The 22,579-nt window shown below is 39.5% G+C and overlaps 1 protein-coding gene across 1 annotated transcript in view; it reads left to right on the top strand.

The window, feature by feature from the left end:
- Window positions 1-1,654: 1,654 nt before the first annotated feature.
- Window positions 1,655-22,579, top strand: part of APOO (apolipoprotein O) — a 595,595-nt gene continuing 574,670 nt past the window's right edge. Inside the window, exon 1 of the mRNA XM_044072293.1 lies at window positions 1,655-2,003. Coding sequence (XP_043928228.1) covers window positions 1,995-2,003 — 9 coding nt within the window. The 5' untranslated portion in view covers window positions 1,655-1,994. The remainder of the gene's footprint in view (window positions 2,004-22,579) is intronic.

Here is a 22,579-nt window from a genome sequence, read left to right as displayed (position 1 = left end):
GTAAATTGGGTGCAATAATTGACTCTCCAGCTGACACAGACATCCTGCAAAAGGGTCTCACAGAGACAAACACCTGGTGTCAAAGTCACGGCCTCAAGCTAAATGCCAAAAAATGCATAGTAATCCCATTTGAGAAAAACAAAGTACCTACAAACTACCACATAGATGGGAATCCACTAAGTACTGAAGTAGTAATTAGGGACCTGGGTACCCAAGTAGATAGCATGCTCTCCTTTGATAACCACATAGCCAAAGCGGTCAGGAAATCCTTCTATGTGGCACACCTGATCACAAAGGGTTTCTCATCCAGATCCAAGGAGGTGACTGTGCTCCTTTACTCCTCACTCATTAGGCCCATATAGTACAATGCCCCATTTGGGATGTACCTCACTAGTCGCCTGCAACAACACTAAGAGGATTAAGGGCCTTAAACAATTACCCTATGAAGCACGACTAAAAAAGCTCCAGCTCTTCTCAGTCGCTTAACGTCTGCTCAGAGGTGACCTATAGGGCCATGTCAAACCCTGAACTAATGGACATGCTTCACCTCAAAAAAAACAAGATCCCTCAGAACCACTCATTCTAGCGACTTGAACCTATGTACAACAATAAACAGGACATGTTGGAGGGATAGATTCCTGTCCAAGCGACTCCCCTCACTCTGGAATAGAATCCCAATCCATATTCGACAGAGCTCCTCTCTGACCCTCTTCAACAGAAATCTTGATGAGTGGATGGGTAATCGTAAGTTCTACCCTGGGATCACTTCAGGTGCCCTGTTGACAGAAGCCCAGGTTACTAATCTAATGGGGAGGCAAAAGCCATCACTCTGTGGTTAGGCTTATAAATGCCTATGGGCAGATAGCCTAGTACTTACCTATGAACCTATCTTCAATTCCCCTTCAAAACAGTTCATTTGCTGTACTTGTTACATCAATTACATATTCCCCCTTAATGTTTCATTAAGGACTCTGAAAATATCTGAACAGAAAGGTCAATGTGCCTAACTGTTGTCATGAACTTCAGAGGTCATGGCTGATTCAAATAGCTGCCATCGCTGAATGATGAAATGTCATTAGGGGTCTTACAACAGTAACGGTTCACATACATAATTTTCTGGTCTTCCTGAAGGTAATCCACAGTTTGTACTGAGCAATAAGGACTTTCAATAACACTGTACAGTGTTACATGGGCTCCTTTGACTTGAGGTATGCTATTTTCGCAACCACGAAAATTGGTTGCGATAATACGTACCATTTCCTTTATTTTATGTAATAGTTGCTTAAAACAGTTATTCTGACTGTATCTGAAACACCTAAATGTTATCAAAAATAGAGTAAGCAGCTAAAATGCTACACGAATAAGCTTTTATTTTAGGTAAAAAACTGAAGTTCTGTCCTTTGTACTGGCCGTGGGTATGTTTTGGCCTGCAAAATCTGATGTTTGTACAATTGCCCCACTTTGGGCATTTGAAAAGTTGGTAACCCTACGAGGGCTCTGCGTTCGATTTCTATAGAAGAACAGACGCATCAGGGCTAACCACTCGGTGGAGTGAACTCTGGTATCTAGATGTTGTCATTACTAAGATGACACGGTGTCACTGACACCCCAAACCCCACGTAGAAAACGAGAAAAAGGTTGAGGAATGAGGATGGATGACTGGGCTTTAAAAGGCGCAAGGCGCCCACACTGTCCTCATTATCGCAAATGTAGTCGGAAATCTGTTTAAAAATAAAGTAACCACAAAGGAGTGACTTCACACGAGCTTTGTTGTTCAGAGCGTTCTGTCGTTCTTGGAATAAACAAACAACCCTTTTCACAAAATAAAAATACTTCTATTGACAAAGAATCGCGGCTAGACAGGCACCCGAAAAAAAGTTTAGTCCCATACTATCACGTCACCTTTTACTGCCTTGGTTTGCCGTTTTCGAATTAAGTGTTTTCCTCACCGGCTTCCGTACTTAGTTTCAATCTGCTGTCAAGAGCTTTCAGTAATGTACAAGGTGAGAATAGAAACATCACAATCCTTGTTTGAGTTAACATTTAATTTATCAAAAGTGAAATATGATTTGGTCCAGTTATTATCTTCCTGGTCATTTTGGTCGTTGTATTATTGCATCGGAAGCAATGTTTAGCCTTGCTGAAACTTATGTTTTTATTCCAATGTGTTTAGTCCCAGTTGACCTTTAGTAAGGAGGTACATACTTTTTGAGTTTCTCACTCACTGAAAAAGTTACTATTCTCTAATGCGTGATGCAGGGAATTGTGAAGAAGGTCATGGATGCCATTTTTGTGTTTCGAAATGGAGTGTTTCTGCAACTGAATTATTAGTATTTATTTTCTGACTGCAGTGCTCAATGGAAATGCACATTCACTGACTGTAACATCACGAATTGTGCATATGCAGATTAGTTTACTGACCATTTTAAGAGCAGCTATGAAGGCTGCCGTTAGTTCTGTACCGAACTGTGCCTTTTGTTGGTGATAGAATTGTTGACTTACCTTTTGATTTGCGAGGTGTCAATAGATTTACGAATTGTATTCCTTTCACGTGTTTTGGTATGTAACTAGGAAGTATTTTCAGTAGATATTATTGAAATATGGCTGTTGTAAACATTACCTTGGTCCCTGTAAAATAACTCTGAACTTAGTTCTAAGAATTATATACACACACACACACACACACACACACACACATATATATATATATATATATATATATATATCTATAGACGTATACATGTTCACAATTCTGTGGCAGTTAGATATACAAGCTGCTGCTCGTTAGTTATTGGAGGATTCTGATGTTGGCATTATGAGTGGCTTAGCTCTGTGTTTATCAGGGCTTTAATGTGTAATGAAGTACTTTTTTCTTGTATTAATTAAAGACAGAGCTACTATTTGCACACTGTGTTTGTCGAAATGAAAATAAGTTTACTACAAGATTACTAATGAATTTATGCTAGTAGGAAAATACTGCCCACATCCCCACGATAAGCAGTAACTGATGCAGCTGTTTGCTTTATTTTTAAATTTGTGAGATATGGGATGGAATTCATAGGCATAGCCTGCATTGGTTAGGGCAGTTGTGCTTTAATGCAGGGAAATGACCAACTCCTGATTCAGTGAGAATTGTGCAGCTTGGCTACAGAACTGACATATTACTGCTAAACAGAAAAGTAGCTGGTGTACAGAGCCTATGCAAACAAGCTAAGTAACATGAGTAATAGCAGTGTGGTATAATCTGAACAAATATTGTTGATGGAATATGCAATACACTGCACTTATAGAAGTGCAGTAACACACAAGAGCCCTCTTTGCAAGAATGCATTCCATATTATTCTACAGCAGTAACATGGTGTAGGTAAGTTAGATCTTCCACACTTGTAAACATGGACACACACACACACACACACACACACACACACACACACACAATAGATCTTGTTGCCTTTATATCTCCAATAAAGCACTGCCACTGCTGCTGTAGTAGAACGGCTGCATGAATTTGCCAGCTTGTACAGGTGGGGCTCATCAGTACTATGCAGTATAGGCTCATAACACAGCACAAATCTCCATTCTCTGTCTTTAGTTTCTGAGTATAAAGATGAAATAAAATGCAGAGGAGAAGTAGTGTGCCGCAATGGGTTGATAGTAAGCAAAACGTAGTTCATAAACTTTATGAATTTCTCTGCCTACCTTTACTTATTAGCATAGATATTGTGATCTACACTTTGCACCACAGTCCCCTTATATACTGCTATATACTTTAAGGTGTATACTCTCTCTAACTTTTCCAGAGTGACGTGTGGTATTTATTCACAGAGCATGTAATGCTACACTGTTGTCTACTGTAAGCATACTGTATAATTTCCCCTGTACACCTTGTGCAGTACTGTAAAATAGGACGCACAGTGCTTTTGTGTTGATTACTGTAACACTTGTTTAAAATGTCTCTTTAATGCTTGTTGCACTACTTACCTGTGTGTGTGTGTGTGTGTGTGTGTGTTTGTGCTTTTGTGCTGAGTACCATAACACTTGTTTAAAATGGCTCTAACGCTTGTTGCACTACTTGTGTGTGCACAGTCAGCCATCAAATTTGGCCCTCCCCCATCAAAATGCAAACAAGCAAAAAAACACTTCTTTCCTAAATGCCTATACTGTTTCTATTTTACCATCTCACTGCCTGCGAACAAACACTTGACCATGGTATTCACTACCCAAATGATCAAACAGACACCCACGACTTTGCACATAACACCAAACACTTTACCTTTCCCAGCACACCGAATATACCACCCTGTATAAAATACCACCCCTGTACAGCCACAAAACATCCTAAAGACAAAGACTATATAAAGCTTATAGACAAACTCCTAAAGCTCAGAATATCCTGTCACTATAAACTTATACCACATGGAGACATTCATCCCAACCCTGGCCCACCCACACCCAATAACCTCCACTCCCCTACCATAACCTCCCACAGTCAAGCTACCCATGAATACTCCCACTAGTTCCCTCCTAGAATTTCACCTAAATATTAGAAGTATTAAGAATAAGATTCCCAACCTACATGCCCTCCTAGCAACCCACTCCCCAGACATTGTGTCTTATGGAAACCTGGCTAAAACCCAGTACTACTGACAATGAGATACTACCTCCAGGATACAATATTCACTCATTAGACCATGCTACAAGGAAAGGAGGTGGGATAGCAGTCCTTTACAAAAATACTCTAACCGTTAATAGAAACACCATTCAACCTCCCCAATTCAATAACGTGGAACTCCTCATAACCAAGCTATAGATTAACCAAAACAAACACTTGAACATCGTCTGTGCATACATTCCACCAGGCAAAAACCTAAATATCCTAGAAGATCTCCGTTACTGGTTATCCACTACCTATCCCCCAGAAACCATAGTCCTTGGTGATTTTAAGACCGACTGGCACCCCTGCTCCTCCGACCCCCATCACTCATATAAACTTGTCTGGGTTTAAACAGACCATAACCTCTCCCACTAGGATAAGCAAACCAACCAACAAGGAAAGTATCCTAGACTGGATCCTAGTTACTAACCAACCCCAACTATACACAGCTGGTACTCTCCCTGATGACCTCAGTGACCATCATCTAACCTATATCATAAAACATAAGGCAGGAAACCCACACCAGCCCAAATATAAAACATTTAGAAACAGGAAAAACTTTGATGCTGCTATATTCCAAAATTAATTAAAAGCAGTCGACAGGTCAGAACTAAAAACTCTAACATTAGAGGAGGCCATATATCACTTTAACACCAAATTCCTAAGTATCCTTGATTCCCATGCTCTAGCATGTACAATAAAAACTAGATCAAATACAGCACCATGGCTCACAAAAGATACCAAAGCTAAAATCAAAACTAGAAACAGAGACTGGGCCAGCTGGAGAGCAACCAAAGCCCCACTTGACCATCTAAAATATCTTCAACTCGGGAATGATACAAAAAAACCTATTTTACTGGATAAAAAAAGCGTCTACCAAAATCTCCTACAAAAACACCACAACAACCCTCAAAAGTTCTGGGAAGGCATAAATCAACTACTTTGTCCAGCTCACTGCACCACCCCAACCCCGGCTAACTACACCCATAGTTCTCCAGAGACCATAGCTAGCGCCTTTAATAACTTTTCACTGAAACAGTCCAATCCCTAGCAAATCAACTAACCCCGTCTAACTTAAACCACATGCCTAATCTACCTAATAATCACCCGGAATTTAGCCTCCAACCAATATCCACTAGTTTTATCAAAACACTTCTAAAAAAACTAAAACCTACCACCCTCGCTGCTGACCTCCTCCATGCAGAGTACCTACAAATAGCTGCAGATGCCACTGCGTATCCCGTATCTATCCTCATCAACAGAACCTTATCCGAAAATGCTATCCCCTCCCTCTGGAAAATATCTCACGTCATCCCACTCCATAAAGGTGGTAGCTCCTCAGACATATCCAACTATAGACCCATTGACATTCTTTCCCCACTAGCCAAAATAATGGAGAAATGTGTACAAAAGCAACTAATGCAATACGTTTCACAGAATAACTTACTATCCGACTCCCAGCATGGTTTCAGGCCATACCACAGCACCACCTCAGCCCTCCTTTCCTTTACTACTGCATAAACCAAAACAGGAATGGCAATAGGCTAACCTCTGCTCTCTTTCTTGACCTGTCAAAAGTCTTTGACATGGTCAACCATGAACTTCTCATTCTTTCACTAAAATCTATTTCCCTCAACAAGCCTGCTATCCAGTGGTCCCAGTCGTACCTGATTGGTAGACAGCAGGTGGTACTATGGTAGGGCAAACTCTCCAGCCAGTTACCTCTCACACTTGGTGTCCCTCAAGGGTCCACACTAGGTCCACTACTCTTCTCTATTTTTATCAACAACCTCCACACTTCTATCCCTAAAGCCACCTGCATTCAATAAGCAGATGATTCCACTGTCATCTGCTCAGCCACCTCCCCATCCGACTTGCAAATCTTAACCCAAAATACATTTAACACTATCGAGAACTGGCTCACCAACCAACGCCTACTTCTGAACCTCAATAAAACTAAACTTCTACTCTTCTCTCCCACTACTAGATCCACCACACTTTCATTCTCTGTCACATCTAACAATGGTACCACTATTTCCCCAGATAATCACACCGAACTGCTAGGGGTATCATAGACAATGATCTCAAATTTGACCTACAGGTCAACAAAACCATACAGACCATCAATAAAAAGCTTGGATAACTGTATAGAAACAAGACATTTTTAACCCCACTGGCTAGGACTGCAATCGCCCGATCACACCTACTCTCTACTCTTTTATATGCCTCGCCTGTACTCTCAAACCTCAACAAGTCCGAACTAGGTAAGTTGCCCCATAGCTACAATCATATTGCCAGATTCGCCACTGCCTCCACCTATAGAACGCACCACTGCCAGAACCTTAAACAACTAGAGTGGCTAGAACTGCCCAGCTTAATTCAATTTAATCAACTCTTAATAGCACACACAATTTTGTACCACCCTGAGGATACCACCCCTCACTTAAAAATATTATTAAGCCATATAGCAACCTAAGATCCCTACGGTCAGCCGATAAACTACTGGTCCAAACCCACAAAGCTAATAACTCTGCTGGTAAATCCCTGTTTGCCAGCTTCATTGGCAAAACCTGGAATTCGTTGCCAAACTATATAACCCTACAATCCTCCAAAAGTCTCTTAAAAAAAAAACCTTAAACAGTATCTCAAAGTGAATTGGCTATGCCCATGTACCAATCCTGATTAAGTTATAAACTAAAAGCATATTCTGCAATTATCATAACTTGTAACTACATCACCAAGCTCTTCTTCCAATCTGATGTCTCTTACTTTTAATTGTCTGTCCATGAGAATTGTGAGTCCCTACTAGGGAACACTACTAACCCATTGTATAGAATCACTTTGCTTTTATAATTGTTTGCTAACTTCTTTGTACTGTATGTAAGTTTGTCTATGTGGAGCTTTTCTCCCTGGGCCTCTGCTGAAAATGGACATGTATCCAATCGGACTATCCCGGTAAACAAATGTAAAATAAATAAATGAAATAATAATAAAATTGTGTATGTAGGTGTGTATATATATATATATATATATATATGTATATATATATACACACACACACACACAAAAAAATATATATATGTGTGTGTGTATACACATTTGCAATAAGATGCAACTTGTTATTCAGACCAAGAAGCAAAACACCAGGACTTGGAGATAGCTGTAAAATCCAGTATGAAAATCTTTATTCGACACAAGTGCTTTCGTGGGTCACCCCACTTCTTCAGATGCCTCATACATTTTAAAAACAGCTCTTGGTTTAAAAATACACCCTCTTGGGACACATGACTAAAACCAATCAATACGTTGTTCTAATGTGAACAAGCACTTTCCATGTAAAGCAACATTCCACAAGGTATATGCCATTAACTGGACTAGAAGTCTGAAACATATATATAAACTTCTGAAAAATTATTAAATATCTAAATTATAATTCAAAATTGCATAACATGTCAGTGTACAATCACAAGCATAGAATATATCTGCACGTATTTACATTTTCCACTTGTGTTCTCCAAAACACATGCAAGCCTGTAACAAGAAGTCTGTAATTTATTATGCAAACAATTCCACAGCACAACTTACCTAAAAAGCTGCTTAGACTTTAACTTAGGACGCAGAGGTATATATATTCATTTAATCCATGTCCTCTGTCAGACATTAGTCTTACTATCCACTTAGCTTCAAGCTCTTCAGGGATGTTTCATAAGTCTCTCCCCTTATACTCTCATATGTTCTCCCTATAACCAAAAATTTAAAGACATGGTCTATGTCATTATTAATAGTGTGTCTAGCCAAAGCATTCACTTTGTTCCTTTTATGAATAGCATAAATGTGTTCACATATTCTTTCCTTCAGAGACCTGTCTGTCTTCCCTACATATAAACTACAGCACACTGTGCAATGGTCCAAATAGACTAGGTGCTCTGTTTCACAGGTAGCATTGATGTCAAACTCCTATATCTTTAACTGGTCTGGATGTTCAAACTTAGAGGTACTGTCTATATACTTGCAGAAATTACATCTGCCACATTTTTTTGTACCTTTTTCTATGGCTGGCCTTGTAGGGCCATGCTTCCTATCATTGACCTTAGGTTGACATAACTGTCTCTTCAAAGATTTATAGTTCTTCAGTGAATACTTAGGTTTCACATCTATTAAACTACTAATGCTCTTAACCCAACCACTGGGGATGCACAAGCCAGTGCATTTCTTTGTGCCGGTCCCAAGCCCGGATAAATGGGGGGGGGGGGTTGCATCAGGAAGGGCATCCGGCGTAAGATTTTGCCACATCATATATGCAGAAAACTGTGCAGAAATTCATACTGGATCGGTCGATGCCCGGGTTAACAACGACCGCCACCAGTACTTTTGGCCAACAGGGTGCTGGTGGAAATTGGGCTACTGTTGGCCGAAGGAGGAGAAGAGGCGGAAGGCATGCCTGAATGCAGGTAAAGGCTAGGATTGTGATAGTGAGGGTCGGAACTTTGAATGTTGGCAGTATGACTGGTATAGGGAGGGAGCTAGCTGATATGATGAACCGAAGGACGGTTGGTATATTGTGTGTGCAAGAGACCAGATGGAAGGGGAACAAGGCTAGGTGTATCGGAGGCGGTTTCAAATTGTTTTATCATGGTGTGGATGGGTGGAGAAATGGCGTAGGCATTATCCTGAAGGAGCAGTATGCTAACAGTATTTTGGAGGGGAAAATAGTTTCGGATAGAGTGATGTTTATGAAGCTGGAAATTGATGGAGTAATGATGAATATTGTTAGTGCATATGCTCCACAAGTTGGGTGTGCGATGGATGAGAAAGAAAAACTTTTGGAGTGAGTTGGATGAAGTGGTGATGACTGTACCCAAGGGTGAGAGACTGGTGTTTGGAGCAGATTTCAATGGGCATGTTGGTGAAGGGAACAGAGGGGATGGGGAAGTGATGGGTAGGTATGGTGTTAAGCAAAGGAATGCAGAAGGTCAAATGATAGTGGATTTTGCGAAAAGGATGGACATGGCTGTGATGAATACGTATTTTAACAAGAGGGAGGAGCAAAGGGTGACATACAAGAGTGGAGAAAGATGCACACAGGTGGATTATATCTTATGTAGAAGGGCAAATCTGAAGGAGATTGGAGACTGTAAAGTGGTGGCAGGGGAATGTGTAGTTAGGCAGCATAGGATGGTTGTTTGTAGGATGACATTGTTGATCAAGAAAAGGAGGATGAGTGTGAGAGCAGCACCAAGGATCAAATGGTGGAAATTGAAAAAGGGTAATTGTGAGGTGATGTTCAGGGAAGAGTTAAGACAGGCACTGGGTGGCAGTGAAGAGTTACCGAATATCTGGGTAACTACAGCAGAGCTAGTAAGAGAGATGGCTAGAAGGGTGCTTGGTGTGACATGAGGAAGGAGGACAAGGAGACCTGGTGGTGGAATGAAGAAGTACAGGAAAGTATACAGAGAAAGAGGTTGGTGAAGAAAAAGTGGGATTGTCAGAGAGATGAAGAAAGTAGACAGGAGTATAAGGAGATGAGGTGCATGGCAAAGAGAGAGGTGGCAAAGGCTAAGGATAAGGCGTATAGAGAGTTGTATGAAAAGTTGGACACTAAGGAGGGAGAAAAGGACCTGTACCGATTGGCTAGACAGAGGGACAGAGCTAGTAAAGATGTGCAGCAGGTAAGGATGATAAAGGATAATGAGGGAAATGTACTCACAAGCAAGGAGAGTGTGTTGAGCAGATGGAAAGAGTACTATGAGGGGCTGATGAATGAAAAGAATGAGAGAGAGAGAAGGTTGGATGATGTGCGGATAGTGAATCATGAAGTGCAGTGGATTAGCAAGAAGGAAGTAAGGATAGCTATGAAGAGGATGAAGAACGGAAAGGCTGTTGGTCCAGATGACATACCTGTTCAAGCATGGAGGTGTTTAGGTGAAATGGCAGTGGAGTTTTTAACTAGTTTGTTTAATGAAATCTTGGAAAGTGAGAGGATGCCTGAGGAATGGGGAAAAAGTGTTTTGATACCTATTTTTAAGAATAAGGGTGATGTGCAGAGCTGTAGTAACTACAGAGGGATTAAACTGATCAGTCACAGCGTGAAGTTATGGGAAAGAGTAGTGGAAGCTAGGTTAAGAAGGGAGGTGATGATTAGTGATCAGCAGTATGGTTTCATGCCAGGAAAGAGCACTACAGATGCGATGTTTGCTCTGAGAGAGTTGATGGAGAAGTACAGAGAAGGTCAGAAGGAGTTGCATTGTGTCTTTGTGGATTTAGAGAAAGCATATGACAGGGTGCCTAGAGAGGAGTTGCGGTATTGTATGAGGAAGTCGGGAGTGTCAGAGAAGTATGTAAGAGTGGTACATGGTATGTACAAGGGTAGTGTGACAGCGGTGAGGTCTGCGGTGGGAGTGACGGATGCGTTTAAGGTGGAGGTGGGATTACATCAAGGATCAGCTCTGAGCCCTTTCTTATTTGTAATGGTGATGGACAGGTTGACAGACGAGATCAGACAGGAGTCCCCATGGACTATGATGTTTGCAGATGACACTGTGATTGGTAGTGAGAGTAGGGAACAGGTGGAGGAGACCCTGGAGAGGTGGAGATATGTTCTAGAGAGAAGAGGAATGAAGGTCAGCAGGACTAAGACAGAATATATGTGTGTGAATGAGAGTGAGGACAGAGGAATGGTGAGGATGCAGGGAGTAGAGGTGGCGAAGGTGAATGAGTTTAAGTACTTGGGATCAGCAGTTCAGAGTAATGATGAGTGTGGAAGAGAGGGGAAGAAGAGAGTACAGGCAGGATGGAGTGGGTGGAGAAGAGTGTCAGGAGTGACTTGTGACAGACGAGTACCAGTAAGAGTGAAAGGGAAGGTCTTCAAGAGGGTAGTGAGACCAGCTATTTTAAACGGGTTGTAGACAGTGGCATTGACAAAAAGGCAGGAGTCAGAGCTTGACGTGGCAGAGTTGAAGATGTTAAGATTTGCACTGGGTGTGACGAAGATGGACAGGATTAGGAATAAGTATATTGGAGGGTCAGTCCAGGTTGGAAGGTTTGGAGACAAAGCCAGATTGGCAAGATTACGTTGGTTTGGACATGTGCTGAGAAGGGATGCAGAGTATATTGGGAAAAAGATGCTAAGGATGAGGCTGCCAGGTAACAGGAAAAGAGGAAGGCCGAAGATAAGGTTTATGGATGTGGTGAGAGAGAACATGCAGGTGGTTGGTGTGACAGAGCAAGATGCAGAGGACGGGAAGAAATGGAGACAGTTGATCTGCTGTGGCAACCCCTAATGGGAGCAGCCAAAAGAAGCAGAAGAAACTACTAATGCTCTTATCTAGCCTAGTCTCAATATATTGTCAACCCTATAGTACAAAGCAGTAAGTAGTTTGTAAAAGATTCATGGATGTTTCTAAATGAGCTTCAGCTCTTTAATTTTCAAGGGGATGAAACATTGCTATGTACATTGGATGTTTGTTCATTGTATACTGCAATAGAACAGAATGAGGGGATTGAGTTTATGAGGCTTTACTTAGATAAAGTTAAGTCTAGTCTCAAACAAGATATTTTTGTCGCTTGTCAATTAATGGAAATAGTGTTACATAATAATTTTTTCATGGTTTCGTAAAGAAATTTACCAGCAAGTAAGTGGTGTAGCAATGGGAGCACATGTGGCACCCGTATTTGCCAGTCTGGTTATGTGTTTGTGGGAGTTTGAGTTTTTGGAGAAATTGGAGTTGTTTAAATGTATTAGGTACTACAGGCGTTACATTGACGACCTGTTTTTTATTTGGGCAGGAAGTGCTGAACAATTTAATGATTTTTACCAAGAAATTAATAGAACAGTATCTTGGCTTAAGTTCACTATTAGTAATATAGGTGCAGAAGTACAGTTTTTGGATGTTAAAGTGAAAATGGATGTAAATAGTAGAAAATTTTGAAGTAACATGTATAGGAAGAAAACCTTCATGAATAATTATCTGCATTTTGACATTTATCATCCTAAACACATGAAAATCAGTGTATTTAAAGGGCAAGTAATCAGGCTTAGTAGGATGGTCAGTGATGACCACCATACACTGTACTGTGATTCTTTATGTTACTATGCATTGTTAACTTTGTCACTGTTCATGCTTTGAGCTTTTCTCCCCGGGCCACTACTGAAAATGGACATATATCCAGCTAGACTAGCCCGGTTAACAAATGCAAAATAAATAAAATAAAATTTTAATGTACAACTGGACATTCTTAAACAACTGTTTATTGACAGAGAGTGTTCCTATGAAGATCTTGAAGAAGTTGAACAGTATGTTAAAAGTAATAGAGATCAAAGATTTTCTCCAATTTTGAAAGTAGGGTTTCAGAAGAACAATATAGGGCAACAAAGTGTAGGTAAGAATGAGGTATTAAAATATGCTTTTCCTGTACCTATGAATGTTGATGGGCCAGTAATTAGAGACATGATTAATGTAAATTGGAAAGTTATTTTGGGCAATGAAGAGTTGAGTAAAGTAATAGGGACTAAACCAAGTTTTATTAGTAAAAAAAACAAGGAATTTGAAGGAAATATTGGAAGGGGGACCCAAGAAGGAAACTCAGAATAGTGTTTCCACACATTTAGGGACATTTCCTTGTGCTAGCTGTAGTCAGTGTAGGTTTATAATGTGAGTACACAGCCATCATTTTAAACATTTGAATTACACTTTGACAGTTAAGGGACGATGATTGTCAAAGTGAAGGTTTAGTGTACCTTGCAGTGTGTTCTAACTGTGAAAATTTCTATATTGGTAAAACCATAAGAAAGTTAAATCACAGGGTTAGAGAGCACATTTTGGCTATTAAGAAAAAGGACATGAGTAATGCTTTAGCTACGCATTCATTAAATTGTGAAAATTTTATAAAGTTTAGCTGTTTTTGTAGTAGAAAAAGTTAATACAGATAAATTTGTAGGGTCCTTTAATATTTTTTTTAGAAAAAGAGAACTTAAATGGCAAATTTTTCTAAGAGCAGATTCAGCACTAGTTTGATTAATATATTGTACAAACTCCACCAGTTCTTCAGTGTTTCCCCTCCATAAAATGAAGAGGTCATCCACAAACCTCCTAAAAATGCACTCCGTCTGCATAGGGACCCTTCAATATAAACTTGGTTTCCCACACTGCCATTACGGCATTGGCATAGCTATTGGCACACGAGGTGCATGTAGCTATGCCATTAGACTGCCAATAATGATCTCCCATAAAACATTGTTCTCTAACACAATGCTTAAAAGCTGACTTACTTACCAGGCTACAATTTTTACCACACGTTTTGGCCACAAAACCAAGACCGAAACACTAAAGGTGGAGGAGTGTACATATTCACCAAGGATATTCACACCTCCAGGCTAGTTGCCCAACACAATGCATCTGAAATTCTCCAGGTGCAACTAACATTAGGTAAGACTGCAATCCAAATTGTAACTTGCTACAGATCCCCCCACCATGCTCCAAGATTCTCACTACACCTTTCTAAACATACTGTAAAATATTAAGATATGACCAAACACCCTAATACTGGGTGATTTCAACTACCCTGCCATTAATTGGGAAAACTATTCGGGTACCAACTCATTTTCTCAACGGTTCTTGGAATTCATAAATTCCAATGCCCTGGATCAACTAATCCATTGTCCCACCAGGGGCTCCAGTATCCTTGACCTGGTCATTACCAACATGAGAGATATATGCTCCACACCAGTGGTCACCCTCTCATTGGTCAGGTCTGACCATAAGCAAATCACCCTTGACATCCACATCCCACCCCCACCCCCCAGTAAGAAAACCTCCTTAAAAGACTTCTCCAAAGCCAACTTCATGCTACTGAAGTCAGAAGTGACAAACTTCACAACACCCACGCAGACAGGATCTGGAAGTTTGACTGCAGAATGCTACACTAAGGCACTGTACGAGCACATCCACTCGTGCATGAATTCTGCCATCCCAAATAGAACCAAGATGCTCTTCTCCAAAAAAGGAAGCCAATCTGGTGGTCACCTGCTATAAACAAACTATACAACAGAAGGAAGAAACTGTTGCAGAAAAGAGGAAAATACCAGGATGTAAAAAACCCCCTCACCAGCCTCAGTAAGAAGCTTAGATCCCTCATAAAATCCTCAAAAGCTAGTTACGAAAATAAAATTGCCAAAGATTCCAAAGACAACCACAAGGCATTCTATAGTTATGTCAAGAATCTAAATGGCAATGCTTAGATCTGCTCTGAGCTACAACAGAATGGCATTAAATATACTGATCCCAAGGATATTGCTAATATCCTGGCAGATCAATTTAGTGCCAACTTCACCCCCCTCTCACCCCCTAAAGGGCCCATCTCAATACCAAAAGATTGCCAAATTCCGATAATCACGGCCACACAGGTAGAAAACGCACTCTCCAAAGCTAAGACTACAGCACCCATAGGACCAGATGACATTCCAGGCTGTGTACTACATGAACTACAAAATGAACTGGCACCTCACCTAAGTGTCATGTTTAATCATAGCCTCACCTCAGGCTTTGTGCCCCCTGAGTGGCGAACAGCTACAATTGTCCCGCTCCACAAGGGAGGATCAGCCTTGGATCCCAGGAACTACCGTCCCATCAGTCTGACAAGCCTGATCTGCAAGGGCATGGAATGCATTATCATGGAACTTATAAACAAAGACATTGGCAAACTTCAAACACTGGACCCCACCCAGTTTGGGTTTGTGAAGGGCTGATCTTGTCTCCTGAATCTGACTGACTTCTTCGAATCAGTCTCCAGAGCTGTGGACGAGGGTAAGGCGGTCCACACAGCCTATCTGGGCCTCATCAAGGCCTTCAACACCATCCCCCACTCTGGAATCATAGATAAACTTACTAAGCTGGGCATAAATCCCTATGTCACTCGATGGGTTGCCAACTGGCTTACTGACAGAACCCAGACTGTAAAAGTAGCCGACTCCAAATCCACCTCCAGACAAGTGACAAGTGGAGTACCTCAGGGTTCAGTCCTGGGACCACTCTTGTTTGGCATCTACTTCTCTGAAGTACAGGCCAACACTAAGGGACTCTGGCTAACAAAGTTTGCAAATGACTGCAAACTGGGAGTCATTATTGAATCCCCAAATGATGTGGATATTCTACAAAAGGGCCTTACAGAAACAGATGCCTGGTGCCAGAGCAATAGGCTCAAGCTTAATGCCAAGAAATGTATAGTTATCCCCTTTGGAAAAAAACATATACCCATGAATTACCACATAGGTGGCAGGACACTAAACATTGAAAGTGTGATGAGAGACTTAGGGACACAGGTGGACAGTGGTCTCACTTTCGATAACCACATCGCCACAACAGTCAGGAAATCCTTCTATGTGGCACACCTCATCACTAAGGGCTTTTCATCCAGAAAAAAGGAGGTCATTGTCCCACTGTACTCATCCCTCATTAGACCCATTATAGAGTATAATGCCTTGTTTGGTGTGTACCTCACAAGACATCTGCAACAGCTGGAAAGGCCACAGAAATACCTCACTAAAAGAATCACAGGCCTAAAACAGATGCCATATGCTGACTGTCTAAAAAAACTCCAGCTATACTCTGTGGCATATTGTCTACTCAGAGGTGATCTCTGCTTAACATACAAGGCCATGTCAAACCCTGAGCTGTTGGACATGCTCCACTTAAAGAAATCCCAATCCCTCAGAGCCACACACTCCAGGGATCTAAACCTTATCATCACAATGAATAAAACATGCTGGAAGGATAGGTTCCTGACCCAGAGACTCCCCATACTCTGGAATAGACTGCCCATACATGTCAAGCAGAGCACCTCATTGGTCCTCTTCAAAAGGAACCTTGATGATTGGATGGGAGGTAGGAATTTCACCCCGGGGATCATATCAGTCGCCCTGCTAGACAAGGGCCCAGAGAAGTAAATATTGTGGGAAGAAATATCCAGGGAATTGTTATGGCTAGGCTTGCATAGGCCTTAGAGCCGATAGCCTAGTACCAACCTATGAACTTGCTCTATAGTATGGGAGTCAACCATGAACATCTCCCTTAAAAAAGTGCAGATGCTCTCTATTCCTACGTCATTCGGTGTCACTGTAAATAAAGACACCACTTTAAGGGTTACCATATATGTCTCTTGCATCACCTCAAAGTCTCGTGTATGCTTAAACATATCAGTCAGAAAATGTTCTATATCTCTTAAAATATGCTGTAAATTGTTAATCTTAGGTCTCAAAGTTAATCTTAGGTCTCAAAAATTTCTCTAAATATATTGAGACTGGTTCTGTGCACCAGTTCCTTCCAGATACTATTAGGCACACAGGGGGACACCTTACACCTTTATGAATTTTAGGTAACCCTTGTATGACTGGGGTGGTGGGATGTTCAACAATAAAATAATCTAATATATCCTTGGTAATCAACCCATTCTGCCATATCTCCTTTAGTTTAGCGACTACCTCACTGAACATCTGTTTAACTTGATGAACTTTAATTTTCACACAAACTTTTTTGTCATTCCACATTTCATGCATCATTCTATTGTATGCAGCTGTATTCAACACTACAATAGGGCTGCCTTTATCGGCAGGTCTTATAACAATGTCTTCATTCTTTTGCAGATTTTTCAAAGCAAGATGTTCTTGCTTATTTAAATTAAACCCATGTTTATTCCTGTAACTTTCAGCAGCTATCTTGTAAAAATCATCTATGCAAAGTTACTCAAAAGCATGTAATAGAGGGTTTAGCTGTGGTACATACAGACTGTCTTTCCTAAAGGTATTGACACTGGTATTAATAACATTTTTAGCTTTATTGTGTAAGAATTTCAACATGACATTTCTAGTAAAACACTTGATGTTAAAAAATAGCACCTGTTAAATCACAGTACCTTGTGGGAATGTATGTGAGTTCCTTTTGTAAAACACTAAGTTCATTCTCATTTAAAACATAGTCAGAAAGATTCCACACTCGCCTTCCTTGAAGAAGGCCTTCTTTATATTCCCTTGGTTTGTCATTTGGTCATCTGTCTTTCTCTTCTGTTGACTTCTGCTCCTTCCTCTCGGGTGCTGGTCTTTAACACTGTTTAAATCCCACACAGGAAAAGGAAAGGACAGTTGACGTTGCCCCAAAGTGAATTTAGTGTTCAATTCAGTTCCTCTGGAAGATGTTATCTTCTCAGCTGACTGATGAACCATTGCTTTGACTTCAAATATCTTCTGTCTAGCTCTTGTTCCATTTGAAGTTATAAAATGCAAATTTATTGAAGAAACAGTAGCCGTTGAACTAGTGATGTTGTCTTCAACGCCAGTCAGCGTTGTAATGGCTGTGACATCACTCGTGGACATGCCCTCATTGTCAATCACAGTTGCAGCTTGTAGACCATGGGCAGAAGCTTCCTCTAAGGCCATTCTTGGCTCATTCGAAGCGCCTCTGCTTTCTGAGAACCTGGGCCAGGAAAAAATATGCCCAGATTCAAAAGCACAACGGTCTCAGACTATTTTCCTCAATTTTTGTTTGGTCAGCTTACGCACATAAGCTGATATAGTGTCCAGGACAACTAGCAAATATTTATCCACTAGATTAGTTTCAAAAAGGGAAAGCAGTTCAACATATTTTGTTTCAGCCAACAGAGTATACACCCGCATCTGTTTCTCTGCTGCTGAAGTCAACATTTTAATATAAGAGGTACTGGCAGCTTAGTTCACTTTCTGCCAGCCAGCAAGTAACTCCTGGTCACAGTTCACATAAGAAGGCATTTTTAAAATTCCAAGGCCTCTTGAAACAAGGCCTTCTAGGAGGCAAACCTCCATATGAAATTCAAATTGTGCTCATTTCAACTTAAACAAGTCTTTTTCTAGAAGTAGCAACTTATTTTTAAAACCAGCCAAATATATAGCAACTGCATCATTCTCACCTTCATCAATGGCACAGTCTAGCAAAGGATTACAAACATAATTGATTGCCTTCATCAAAAGATTCACTTGAATAATACTTTGTTGCAGTCCACCTGGATTATAATCCAGTTCTATAACATCTTGTCCTTCAGCCGTAATATCCAAAGCTAAGGTAGCACACAAAATCAGAAGTAAAATACACAAAACTGCCACCAAAGCTTTAGAACTCACTTGTTCTCCACAAAACAGATCCAGAATAAGAAGCAAAACACCAGGACTTGGAGATGGCTGTAAAATCCAGTATAAAAATCTTTATTTGACACAAGCGCTTTCGTCGGTCACCCCACTTCTTCAGATGTCTCATACATTTTGAAAACAGCTCTTGGTTTAAAAATACACCCTCTTGGGACATATGACTAAAACCAACCAATACATTGTTCTAATGTGAACAAGCACTTTCAGTTTAAAGCAACATTCCACAAGGTGTATGCCATTAAGTGGACTAGAAGTCTGAAACATATATATATATATATATATATATATATATATATATATATATATATATATATATATACACACTTTTGAAAACTTATTATTATTTTTTTTTAATTTATTTAACATTTGTTGACCGGGAAAGTCCGACTAGGTTCCACAGATCCTGTTTTCAGCGGAGGCCCAGGGAGAAATGCTCCAGAAGCATGTCTTTAGACTGTAAGAATATTAAATATCTAAATTATAATTCAGACCAACAAGTTGCAAGTCCAGCATAACAGACAGTACTAAACAATATTAGTTATAATAAACTACACATTAGACAAGGTGATCTACCAAGGAATTAATACATCAAAATTCCAAGGACTTAATATACATCAAAATTGTCTTTGATGATAAACTTAACCAAATAGCACCAGAAATTACAGCCTGTAGAATTTAAATGACTACAAGACCATCTATTTGTATATATTTATATAGAAGATACACTATGCTGTTGTGTGCTGTCCCTCCCTCATGATCCAGTACTGGAGTGTTTGATGTATAGCAATGTACTTTTTGCACTTTGCTGCCATACAGTGCATTCCTCCTTAGCACCTTGTCACTTGCATATTGTGTTTTTTCTCAGTTCTGCATCATTAGATTCCTCACCAAAAATAATGGGGCATCGTGTTCTTTATGTAGTTCATTTTGATGTTGGCATACAGAGCACCACCGAACAGAAGCATGATTCTGTTTCTTTAATGTAAATGATTGTAAAGTGCTTGGGTTGAAGCACTTCAGATCATTGGGATGTTTGCTTTTTCTCTGCTGTTGGCTGACCATGCATTTAGTATATTTAAGTAAAGGCTGTGTAGGGCTGAAATGTCTAACTTGGGGTTAAAGGCTTGTATCATCATTGTGTTATTTGTTGTATTATTGTGTTGTTTTGTTTGATTTGCAATGCTAATGGACAGATTGTGTTATTGATGTTTGGACATTAATCTTTTCTTAAATACCATGCAACATTTGGAAAGCAGTACGTTCCCATTGGGGAAAAAGTTGGCATACATTTCCTTGGTTTACCCTTCAAAAGAAATTCCAGTTCACTAGAGATAAAGCATGGTTGTTATTGGAAAATAATATTATACTATAATAGTTCCCACAGTTTTTTCATACTACTCAAATCACAGTTAAAACAGCAGAAGCACACACTAAAGATTAAAAGCAAACACTACTGTGTAAGAAGTATAAAAATATTGGTCTTGACTGAAAATCCTCTCCTCACTAAACTTCAAAACTCTAACAATTATAATATTGCCAAGTCATCATTTTTGTTTATTTGTTTTTGTATTGCATGAATGCCACAAGATGACCTTGTAATATGTTTCAGCAATCCAGCATTAAACACCAGTAACCACCCCACAGGTGCCCTCTCTTACTAAAGCATTGCATTAAACACCCTAACTCACAAAACTTCTCCTTGACCTCCTGTTCCTTTACAGAATAAATGGTTTCTCAAATTCTTGTTTAAAGGGCCAAAATCTTCATCCACAAATAAATAAGACACATTGGCATGATAGATTCATATTCCAATGTATTATCTATCCCTGGAACAAACTTCCACTACAGGTCAAGCAGTGTTGCACAGTTACCACCTTTAGGGTAAACATTGATAATTGGATGGACATCCTCAAATTCTCCCAAGGTCTGCCTTGTGTTGGCCTCCTCAAGGTTGGTTGGGACTTTTTAATATAGTTTATTGGCTCGACTTATAATGCCCTGTTGACTGCTTATTGCTTTCTTTTGAACCTTTTTACACCACAGCTTAGCAAATGTCACAGGATATAATCTTACCAATGTTTTAGTTCAGAAGTATCAAATGTTTGTGTTTATAAACTACTCAAATGACTTTTCTGATAAGTACACATAATGAGAAATACACTTTGCCCCTATTTTCTTAAAAGAACAACTATATTTTTTTCCGTAAACCACTCAGTTATGTATTTTTTCTTAGTATTGTTATGGTGTCATACCTGGTGATTGGAAGTCATCCACCTTTATCCCATTTTATAAATGTTCTAATTCTGCTAATCTTGCCAATTTTAAGTCGGTAATGAAGTCAAAACTTCTTAAAATGTTTTTAATACCTAATTTACAAACAAGTACGGTATTTTGATGGTAGATCTAATAGTCTTCAAAAATCGCTGCTTTTGAAAATAATAATAATACTGTTACTGAATCATTAATCCCGGTGGATACTATGTACTTTAGTAGTGGTAAACTCTATTTTATACTAGCAATGCTCATTAAATTTAGATGGTCTTGGTTGTATAGATCACTCCCTTCTTATTTATAAGCTAAAACTGTTGCTTTAGATTTAGTTTAAAACAATAATTCCAAAATGATTCCTACAGCAGAACAGCAAACGTCCAAATATCTTATAAAATATGTAGTTCTGAAGTAATTGTTTTATTTTTGGAGTACAAATGGGCTGTAGCCTTGTTCAATGCTTATACTCTGTTTATAGATAATTTTGATACAGTTTCCCTTTTAGACCTGCGTTTATAGAATTTAATTCTTTATTCTTGGAAATATCTTACTTCTTAAATAAAATGAAAATTCCATGGTAGTACAAAAAGTAGTGTGAAGCAACTTTAAACATTGGCAATGGCATCATTTCACTGAATTCATTGTTGATGCTAACAAAACTAAAACTGTTTTATTTGGGTCTTCTCAGAGACTATCTAAAATAACCCCATCCGTATTAAAGGCTTGCGGAGCACAGTTAAGTATGTCAGCACTTAACAACTAAGGCTGTTGGTTTGACTATTTGTTTTTTTTTTATCATGGAAGGGAATTTAAGTGATTGCAATTTATCCCTGGATGAGTTATACAAAAGTACTGACTTTTTAGAATTTACATTGTCGAATGTGGGTTTAGCAGTACATTTTTTAGATATCTCCTTGAAATGGGATATTTTAAGAAAATCATTTGACAGTAGCATGTATAGAAGATAAACATTTTCAAAATGTTGTTTGCATTGCAGCAGCAATCATCCTGAATTTATTAAGAAAAATATGCCTAGGGGGCAGTTTATCTGGGCATTTAGGTTAATAACAGATGATATTGTTTTCAAGGAAGAATCTATCACCTCATTTTTTTAGCTAGAGGGTTTAAAGATTCCTTATTGGCTATTAGTGCTGCTGAGGTTAGAACGAAAAAACTTCTTCTTTTGCACCTATACTGGGTAAACCCATAGTTAGTGATAAGAATGGTAAAAAAATTAGAAGTAATAGTTTGGTATGCGCACTTGATATGTCAGTAGAAAACTGTGCCATTAGGAAAATTATAAATGATAATTGGTGCATAGTAAAAGGGAATGCAGATCTATTTAAAGCTGTGGGTGATAAACCTTTGTTTGTGTATAAGAAAAAGTCAAGCTTGAACACGTTGTTACAGCATGATTACACTTTAGCTAAACTTGTTGCCTCAGTTAAACCTAAAGGTACCTACAAGTGAGGTTTTTGTACTCTGTGTAG

The sequence above is a fragment of the Protopterus annectens genome, chromosome 5.part0 (genome assembly GCF_019279795.1).
Source record: "Protopterus annectens isolate FY-2018-M chromosome 5.part0, PAN1.0, whole genome shotgun sequence".
Lineage (NCBI taxonomy): Eukaryota > Metazoa > Chordata > Ceratodontiformes > Protopteridae > Protopterus > Protopterus annectens.
This window is presented reverse-complemented; position numbering and strand designations above follow the sequence as displayed.